The 10,812-nt window shown below is 40.2% G+C and overlaps 1 protein-coding gene across 1 annotated transcript; it reads right to left on the bottom strand.

The window, feature by feature from the left end:
* Nucleotides 1-3,484: 3,484 nt before the first annotated feature.
* LOC308103042 (uncharacterized protein) lies at nt 3,485-10,040 on the bottom strand (the record flags this gene model as incomplete). Its single annotated transcript, XM_080452892.1, has 2 exons — nt 3,485-4,887; nt 8,673-10,040. 2 exons carry the CDS (start codon nt 10,038-10,040, stop codon nt 3,496-3,498), a joined length of 2,760 nt encoding a protein of 919 aa, XP_080309018.1. The 3' UTR covers nt 3,485-3,495.
* Nucleotides 10,041-10,812: the final 772 nt, after the last annotated feature.

Raw genomic sequence — 10,812 nt, 5'->3', positions numbered from 1 at the left:
CATCACATTTTCCAATACGTTTCCAACCCGGAAGAAGGGTTCAATTGGGCCCATGCGCTGGGTGAGCAACTCCATAGATATATATAAAGGCTAGATGGCTCAAGGGGGCGGCGCAAGCGAAGCGTAGCTCAACCGCGGCCATCTTGAAACAGTCATTCATAACATTATGTCTATGGTGCATATACTTTAAAATAACCATAGCGTGCTCAATTTTCATCCGATTTTCAAACGGTTTGGTGTCTTGTAAACACCAAAGATGTAGTTATGATACTGCATACTTATAATCATAATCATGTTTTTTTATATTTATAATTTTAAGTATGCAGTATCATAACTACATCTTTGGTGTTTACAACACACCAAACCGTTTGAAAATCGGATGAAAATTGAGCACGCTATGGTTATTTTAAAGTATATGCACCATAGACATAATGTTATGAATGACTGTTTCAAGATGGCCGCCATGTGGCAACGTCGTACTCCATTGGCCAGCAGCGCGGGTGAGTCATCTAGCCTTTATATATATCTATGAGCAACTCAATGCAAGTGGATGGGAGGCGATATCCGGTGCCCTCTCTATTATTTTTAACTCTATGATATAGAGACTGTAAAAGAATGAGAGTGAAACTGGACTTCAGATTTTTCTATAGTCAGACTTTAATTAGGAATGCAGTCCTATTACACATCAGATCAGAAACAGATAGTCTCCCATCTAATCTAAGTGACTTTATTGTGACTGTATACTTTATAAATAAAATGCATTATTATTATTATTAGTAGTACTATTATTATTACTGTACGAAAAGAAAAACAGCTAATAGGATTTTATTGATTGATTGAATACTTGAATAGCAGTTTGCAAAAAGATAACAGCACAGGAAAGTACAGTTCAATACAAGACCTGCTAAGAGGATTTTAAACACATGAAGCTGCATAGCCTACGGCTTGTTTCCATTGGGGTCCTTTGTACTCAATTCACCGAAATGTGGTATAGTGTATCTTGTAGACCAGGCCAATTGTAAGTTGCTGTAGGCCTACTCTGTCTTTTATTTGCGCACGAGGAGAGGAAAAAGGATTAAAATAAAAATATTTTTTGGATTTTGCTGATTTAACTAAAAAATATATATATTTTAGAATATATTTTGTAATGTCTATCTGGTGAAGTGAACAGGGACTAAACTAAAGACCCATGAGGGAGGAAGGGTATGGGCAGTGTTGAGTGTTGTTTTGTGTCTCAAAGATAATTGTACCATCCTTGTCCTATGTTGGGTGTACTTAAATGAATAATAGTTTTGTATTGTATTGTTTTACTGTACATATTTTTTTGTTTTTCATGTTTTTAAACAGTTTTTATGATGTTCTGCATTCTGTCATTTAATGTTTCTATGAATTGAGTACAAAGGACCCCAATGGAAACAAGCCAAAGATGTTCTTGGGTTTCATGTGTCTTTTTTTCTGCACAATTCTAATAAAGTATTCAATCAATCAAAAAAAGGTGCCTTGTGGTTAGAGTGTCCGCCTTGCAACTGGGAGGTTGGGGTTCAATCCCCGGCCATTAAAAACTCTATTTCAACAGTAAAACACACAGTGACATTCACACTCATTCACATTTCAACAGTAGTCTCCACAGATGATGAATATGAGCTAAATTAAATGAGCCGTCATGTTGACAAACATGTCAACTGCTAAGTTACTGCAACATTCAGCAGGTCTTCTAACTGTTACTGTAATAGATTAGAGTGGTGTTTGGTTGCCACCGTGTGGCTTTAACATGCAACTGCAGCTATGTTACTTGATGTTTCACAGTGTGCACATGACCATCCTCACTGCAGCATCATTCTGTCTGGATCCTGAGTTTGAGTTTATTTAGGATCCCCATTAGCTGTTACACCTGGCAACAGAAAAAAAATTGTATAAAAAAATGTCATGTTCATGGAGTGCCAAGAGTGAAAAGTGCAGCAGCAAAGGTTTTGTGGAATTGTGTCATATAGGACCATCGTCGGTAGCTACTATGCCTGATAGAATAATTTCCATCATCATCATTTTGCGTCATTTGCGTTGCGTAATTAGATTAGCCTCTACGAGTCTCTTGCACACCTGCAGTCAACCCTGAACCCGGACATATTTTTTGGGTGGTGAGCATGTTTTCACATGTTTTACTTGAGTAAAAGTATCAATACTGCAATGTAGAAATACTCTGTTACAGGTAAAAGTCCGGAATTCAAAATGTACAAAAGTACAAAAGTATTGGTATCAAAACTTACTTAAAGTACCAAAAGTAAAAGCACTAACATGTTTGAAAATATCAGATCTACAAGCTCACAACGCGCCACGATGTGACGATTTGTGAGTTTGTAGATCGGCTATTTTCAAATAGCCTATAGGTATAAAATAGGGCTAAAGTGGTTAATGCATGTTTTAGAATATAATAATTTATATCTGCAAAGTAACTAAATAAGAATAAGTCAAAACTGAATAGAGAATATACCGGAATTATGAATTGATATAGAAGTACCAAAATGCATGCTATTTATCAAAGTTAAATAACCTGCATAATCACTGAATGAAAAAGAGTAGTTTCATACAATTAATGTGATATTACTGACATCAGTCATTATAGAGGAGGGATAACATCAAGTGAATTAGTTTGACTCATATATTTTACAATAAAACATCTATAAATTGGATAGTCAACATATTAGTTACAAATATTAACTCTTTATGTAACGTTCAGTGACTCAGACAGTATAACACAGAAACCATCAGGCAGGAATTCAAAGTTCACATCAAGGTTTAATCCAGATTACAGTCAAGGATCAGAAGCAGGAGATCAAACAGTGAACACTAATGTAATCAGGGATCAGGCAGAGAATCACAAGCTGATCATTAGACACAGGTTCACACAGGAACAGTCAGGATCAGTGGTGTAACGTAGTAACAGCGGGCCCTGATGCAGGCTATTCAGGACGGGCCCCCCATCCTCCAGTTCACGCTCACAATAGGCTCCTCACAGTTTATACTGTAAGTGGTGGTGGGCGCTTCAGGAGTCAGATAATCATTTAAACAAGTCTTATTTATCAACACAGTTTTAATGTGATGTAAAAAACAAGTGGATGAGGAACTAATGATTATGATATAAAATACAAAAACATGTGGATGAACTAATTATTATTATGTAAAATACAACAAGTGGATGAGAAAGTAATGATTATGATATAAAATACAAATCATTTTGCTTTTTTTTAAACACAAATTCCTGGCACAAAATGGCATAAATCTTCTCTTCTATGGAACCGGGTCCATGGCACAACATTTTTTAAGATGGGGGTCCGCGGGGGTCCTTGACATGAATAGGTTTGAGAACCACTGCTTTAGGAAACACTTGTGACTGTCATTGACCATAACACAAGCATATAGATTCTATATAACTGAGTAATATTCCCCCTTAAAGACTCTAAATGATCATCATCATCATCATCATCATCATAATCATGTCTAACTGCATTGTTCCACAGTTACACTGATCTTCCCAGGTAACATCTTCAGAGGGACAGTATCATCAATAGTGCTAATGTATGGAAAGAGTGTGTCAGTGAAAGTGTGTGTGAAGGTGTGTATGTGTGTGTTAGTATCAGGATCAGAGAATGACAGCTTTCCTTCATTCCAGTCCAGCTGGACTCTGATCCTCTGAGGATTCTGCTTCAATGAGAGATCAGTGTCTGACCCTGATGAGGACTCTGCTGTGTATTCACCTTCATCTAACGCTATTGACCAGTGTTGATCCCGTTCTCCCTTCCTCTGGTAAGACTCTGCTAAAACACCCAGTGCCCAGTCTGCATTGTCTCCAACCTCAACATCCCAGCTGTGAGTCCCTGAGTTAAAGCCCTCAGAACCCAGGACAGGGCCATAGTGGTCAAACCTCTCTGGGTTGTCAGGAAGCAGCTGCCATTCTCCATTTCTCACACTGGTCAGATCATCAGACAGGGTGTATGATGGATGGGCAGTGTTGGGGTCCAGAATGACAGGATTGTAGGAGACAATGTCCTTCATCTTGTTCCAGACTCTGAAGGTCAGGTTGCCCAGGTGTTTGGTCACGTCCATCAGAGGTCCAGAGACCGGCTGTGGGTCCTGCATTGTGAACTGGACTCTTTCCATTGTGGTCTTGTAGTTCTGCAGGAATGAGATGTGTTCAGCTCTCAGCTCCTCCTCTATGGCTCCGATGTTGTTTGAAAGGGTGGATATGTCTCTGTTCAGACCCTCCATCTTGTCCTTTATCATCTGACTCTTCTCCTGCTCTTCATCCCTCAGTGCAGTGATGCTGGCCTCCTCTTCCTCTTGTAGAAACCGATGAAGCTTTTTAAACTGTTTCTTAATCTGCCTCTCTGTGTACTGGACCTGGACCTTAATGTGTTTTGCTGTTCGGTCACTTTTCTTTTTAACTCTATTAAAGACCTCCAGTTTCTCCTGTAAAGGCTTCAGTAATTTCTGGACTTCCTCCTTGTGATCCAGAGCAGCTTCATCGATGGGTCTGAAACTGTGGTTGGTGTGTTTTTTAGAATCTCGACACACAAGACACACTGGCTGTTGACATTCATAACAGAACAGTTCGAGTTTCTTAGCATGCAGACTGCAGAGATCCTCAGACCCTGATGAAGTTCTCTTACGCTTTGAAGCTCTCTGTCTCTCCTGTATGAAGGCCTCACACAGGTTCTTCAGAGCCAGGTTACGGGGTAGATGATCTGTTGAATGTATTTCCTTACAAACTGGACATTCCTTTATTGTCTTCTGTCTCCACCATTCCTGCAGACAAGCTTTACAGAAGCTGTGGCTACATGACAGTATAACAGGATCTTTAAAGATGTCACGACACACAGGACAGGAAAAATCCTCTTCTGGAAGAGACGACGTGGAAGCCATTTAGTCTCTGAGTGAAGCAACAAACACTCTGCTTAATACAGGAAGTCAGTCAGTCGTAGTAACACTTCCTCCTCTAGAATGTTCCCTGAAGTTTACTTTCACTGTGAATCGTGGTTGTTGTTAAAGTCCATTCAGCTGACAGAGTCAGCAGCAGGTTCCAGTGGTCTGGGTCAGTATTCCCTCACTGGAAGTTGTGTTTGATCTGAAGGTCAATTTTATCGTCTCAGATGAGTCTGGCAGGGGGCGGAGCTTTGACACACCACCACAGACCTGTTGCAAAGTACACACACACAAACACAAATGTTCCATTAATCTGATACACATATAACGTATGCCCCAAACATGTTTAGTCCCATTTCAAACAAATCCCTAAAACTGCCTTCTTCCACCTTCGCAACGTTGTCCGCCTTCGTCCCAGCCTGTCACACACTGCTGCTGAGACACTCATCCATGCCTTCATCACATCCAGACTCCACTACTGCAATATCCTTCTATACGGTGTCACCACCGAGGTTCTCAAGAAACTACAGTTTGTACAAAGCTCTGCCCCCCGCCTGCTCACCAGAACCCGATCCAGGGACCACATCACACCAGTCCTCTGTGAACCTCCACTGGCTCCCAGTCAAGCACAGAATAGATTATAAAATACTAATCACCACCTACAAGGCCCTCAACAACCAGGCTCCCCGCTACCTCTCTGAACTCCTCCAACACCACGCTCCCTCCCACTCCCTCAGGTCATGTGATGCCAACCTCCTGGACATCCCCAGAACAAAGAAACAAACCTGGGGTGACAGGCTGTGGCCAGACTTGCATTCCCTACATAAATCCCAACCAACCTTTGTTTACCTTTCTTTTATAGTATTTAACATTTTTAACTACTTTTTCCTAATAAAGTTGTTTTTATTTTATCTTAAAAAAATAAAATAGCAGATCTACAAGCTCACAACACGTTCTGATGCGACACGTTGTGAGCTTGTAGATCGGCTATTTTCCTATGTATAAAATAGGGCTGAAGTGGTTAATGTATGTTTTAAAATATAATAATTTATATCTGAAAAGTAACTAGTAACTAAAGTTTTCAAATAATTGTAGTGGAGTAAAAGTACAATATTTGCCTCTGAGGTGTAGTGGAGTAGAAGTAAAAGTACTGAAATTGGAAATACTCCAGCAAAGTAAAAAATACCTCAAAATTGTACTTAAGTACAGTACTTGAGTAAATGTAATTAGTTACTTTCCACCACTGGTGTTATAACTGAAAAGCTTCACTCCATGTGTTTTGCCAGTAGACTAAATGATTATACTGTATATTGTTTTTCAGAATACCATTGGTTCAGGTTGGTAGTTATTTTATTCATTCCATAGGGGAAATTAAGATGTTACAGCAGCTCTCATAGAGACATCAATAAAAAACATGTTTAATAAAAAAAATAGGCAATATTTTTTAAAAATGTTTATTTTATTTGAAAGTGAAATATCCCTTTAAATGAATAATAGTTTTGTATTGTATTGTTTTACTGTTTACATGTTTTTAAACAGTTTTTATGATGTTCTGCATTCTGTCATTTAATGTTTCTATGAATTGAGTACAAAGGACCCCAATGGAAACAAGCCAAAGATGTTCTTGGGTTTTAAATCCCATTAGGTGACCTTGTATTGAACTGTACTTTCATGTGTCTTTTTTTTCTGCACAATTCTAATAAAGTATTCAATCAATCAAAAAAAGGTGCCTTGTGGTTAGAGTGTCCGCCTTGCAACTGGGAGGTTGGGGTTCAATCCCCGGCCATTAAAAACTCTATTTCAACAGTAAAACACACAGTGACATTCACACTCGTTCACATTTCAACAGTAGTCTCCACAGATGATGAAAATGAGCTAAATTAAATGAGCTGTCATTTTGACAAACATGTCAACTGCTAAGTAAGCAACATTCAGCAGGTCTTCTAACTGTTACTGTATAGATTAGAGTGGTGTTTGGTTGCCACCGTGTGGCTTTAACATGCAACTGCAGCTATGTTACTTGATGTTTCACAGAGTGTGCACATGACCATCCTCACTGCAGCATCATGCTGTCTGGATCCTGAGTTTGAGTTTATTTAGGATCCCCATTAGCTGTTACACCTGGCAACAGGTTTTGTGGAATTGTGTCATATAGGACCATCGTAGGTAGCTACTATGCCTGATAATTTCCATCATCATCATTTTGCGTAATTTGCGTTGCGTAATTAGATTAGCCTCTACAAGTCTCTTGCACACCTGCAGTCAACCCTGAACCCGGACATATTTTTGGGGTGGTGAGCATGTTTTCACATGTTTTACGTGAGTAAAAGTATCAATACTGCAATGTAGAAATACTCTGTTACAAGTAAAAGTCCGGAATTCAAAATGTACAATTGTACAAAAGTATTGGTATCAAAACGTAAAGTACCAAAAGTAAAAGCACTAACATGTTTGAAAATATCAGATCTACAAGCTCACAACGCGCCGTGATGTGACGATTTGTGAGCTTGTAGATCAGCTATTTTCAAATAGCCTATGTATAAAATAGGGCTAAAGTGGTTAATGCATGTTTTAGAATATAATAATTTATATCTGCAAAGTAACTAAATAAGAATAAGTCATAACTGAATAGAGAATATACTGGAATTATGAATTGATATAGAAGTACCAAAATGCATGCTATTTATCAAAGTTAAATAACCTGCATAATCACTGAATGAAAAAGACTAGTTTCATACAATTAATGTGATATTACTGACATCAGTCATTATAGAGGAGGGATAACATCAAGTTAATTAGTTTGACTCATATATTTTACAATAAAACATCTATAAATTGGATAGTCAACATATTAGTTACAAATATTAACTCTTTATGTAACGTTCAGTGACTCAGACAGTATAACACAGAAACCATCAGGCAAGAATTCAAAGTTCACATCAAGGTTTAATCCAGATTACAGTCAAGGATCAGAAAACAGTTTAGACTAATGTAATCAGGGATCAGGCAGAGAATCACAACCTGATCATTAGACACAGGAACAGTCAGGATCAGTGGTGTAACGTAGTAACAGCGGGCCCTGATGCAGGCTATCCAGCACGGGCCCCCCATCCTCCAGTTCACGCTCACAATAGGCTCCTCACAGTTTATACTGTAAGTGGTGGTGGGCGCTTCAGGAGTCAGCTAATCATTTATACAAGTCTTATTTATCAACACAGTTTTAATGTGATGTAAAATACAAATGGCTGAGGAACTAATGATTATGATATAAAATACAAAAACAAGTGGATGAGGAACTAATGATTATGATATAAAATACAAAAACAAGTGGATGAGGAACTAATGATTATTATGTAAAATACAAAAACAAGTGGATGAGAAAATAATGATTATGATATAAAATAAAATAAAAAGTGGATGAGGAACTAATGAGTATCGAAAATCGTTGATTTTCTTTAACATAAATCTTCTCTTCTAGGGGACAGGGGTCCCTGGCACAAAATATTTTAAGATGGGGGTCCGTGGCCAATTGCATATCAATTTGGGGGTCCTTGACATGAACATGTTTGAGAACCAATGCTTTAGGAAACACTTGTCAATGTGACTGTCATTGACCACAACACAATCATAATATATACAGATTCTATAAAACTGAGTAATATCCTCCTTAGGCTTTACATTTCTTATCATCATCATGTCTAACTGCATTGTTCCACAGTTACACTGATCTTCCCAGGTAACATCTTCAGAGTAACAGTATCATCACCAGCGCTAATGCATGGAAAGAGTGTGTCAGTGAAAGTGTGTGTGAAGGTGTGTATGTGTGTGTTAGTATCAGGATCAGAGAATGACAGCTTTCCTTCTTTCCAGTCCAGCTGGACTCTGATCCTCTGAGGTTTCTGCTTCAATGAGAGACCAATGTATGACCCTGGTGGGGCGTATGCTCTGTATTTACCTTTCCGTAAATGTATTCTCCATTGTTGACCCCTTCTGTCTCCCTTCCTCTGGTAAGACTCTGCTAACACACCCACTACCCATTCTGCATTGTCTCCAACCTCAACATCCCAGCTGTGAGTCCCTGAGTTAAAGCCCTCAGAACCAAGGACATAGCCATAGTGGTCAAACCTCTCTGGGTTGTCAGGAAGCTTCTGTCTTTCTCCATTTGTCACACTGGTCAGATCATCAGAGAGGGTGAACACTGGATGGGCAGTGTTGGGGTCCAGAATGACAGGAGTGTAGGAGACAATGTCCTTCATCTTGTTCCAGACTCTGAAGGTCAGGTTGCCCAGGTGTTTGGTCACGTCTATCAGAGGTCCAGAGACTGGCTGTGGGTCCTGCAGTGTGAACTGGACTCTTTCCATTGTGGTCTTGTAGTTCTGCAGGAATGAGATGTGTTCAGCTCTCAGCTCCTCCTCTATGGCTCTGATGTTGTTGGAAAGGGTGGATATCTCTCTGTTCAGACCCTCAAGCTTCTCCTTCATCATCTCACTCTTCTGCTGTTCTTCCACCCTCAGTGCAGTGATGCTGGCCTCCTCTTCCTCTTGTAGAAACTGATGAAGCTTTTTAAACTGTTCCTTAATCTGCCTCTCTGTGTGCTGGACCTGGACCTTAAAGTGTTTCACTGTTCGGTCACTTTTCTTTTTAACTCTATTAAAGACCTCCAGTTTCTCCTGTAAAGGCTTCAGTAATTTCTGCACTTCCTCCTTGTGATCCAGAGCAGCTTCATCGATGGGTCTGGAACGGTGGTTGGTGTGTTTTTTAGAATCTCGACACACAACACACACTGGCTGTTGACATTCCAGACAGAACAGTTTGAGTTTCTCAGCATGCAGACTGCAGAGATCCTCAGACCCTGACCACGTTCTCTTACGTTTTGAAGCTCTCTGTCTCTCCTGTATGAAGGCCTCACACAGGTTCTTCAGAGCCAGGTTACGGGGTAGATGATCTGTTGAATGTATTTCCTTACAAACTGGACATTGCTTTATTGTCTTCTGTCTCCACCATTTCTGCAGACAGGCTTTACAGAAGCTGTGGCTACATGACAGTATAACAGGATCTTTAAAGATGTCACGACACACAGGACAGGAAAAATCCTCTTCTGGAAGAGACGACGTGGAAGCCATTTAGTCTCTGAATGAAGCAACAAACACTCTGCTTAATACAGGAAGTCAGTCACTCGTAGTAGCACTTCCTCCTCTAGAATGTTCCCTGAAGTTTACTTTCACTGTGAATCGTGGTTGTTGTTAAAGTCCATTCAGTTGACAGAGTCAGCAGCAGGTTCCAGTGGTCTGGGTCAGTATTCCCTCCTGTAGCTGATGTGGAAAGACAGTCTGACCTCCTCACTGGAAGTTGTGTTTGATCTGAAGGTCAATCTAATCGTCTCAGATGAATCTGGCAGGGGGCGGAGCTTTGACACACCACCACAGACCTGTTGCAAAGTACACACACACAAACACAAATTTGCCATTAATCTGATACACATATAACGTATGCCCCAAACATGTTTAGTCCCATTTCAAACAAATCCCTAAAACTGCCTTCTTCCATCTTCGCAACGTTGTCCGCCTTCGTCCCAGCCTATCACACACTGCTGCTGAGACACTCATCCATGCCTTCATCACATCCAGACTCCACTACTGCAACATCCTTCTATACGGTGTCACCACCGAGGTTCTCAAGAAACTACAGTTTGTACAAAACTCTGCCCCCTGCCTGCTCACCAGAACCCGATCCAGGGACCACATCACACCAGTCCTCTGTGAACCTCCACTGGCTCCCAGTCAAGCACAGAATAGATTATAAAATACTAATCACCACCTACAAGGCCCTCAACAACCAGGCTCCCCGCTACCTCTCTGAACTCCTCCAACGCCACGCCCCCTCCCGCTCCCTCAG

The sequence above is a fragment of the Gymnoscopelus braueri genome (genome assembly GCF_963280865.1).
Source record: "Gymnoscopelus braueri genome assembly, chromosome: 16".
Taxonomy (NCBI): domain Eukaryota; kingdom Metazoa; phylum Chordata; class Actinopteri; order Myctophiformes; family Myctophidae; genus Gymnoscopelus; species Gymnoscopelus braueri.
Note: the sequence above shows the minus strand (reverse complement) of the source record. Positions and strands in the feature narration are given on the sequence as shown.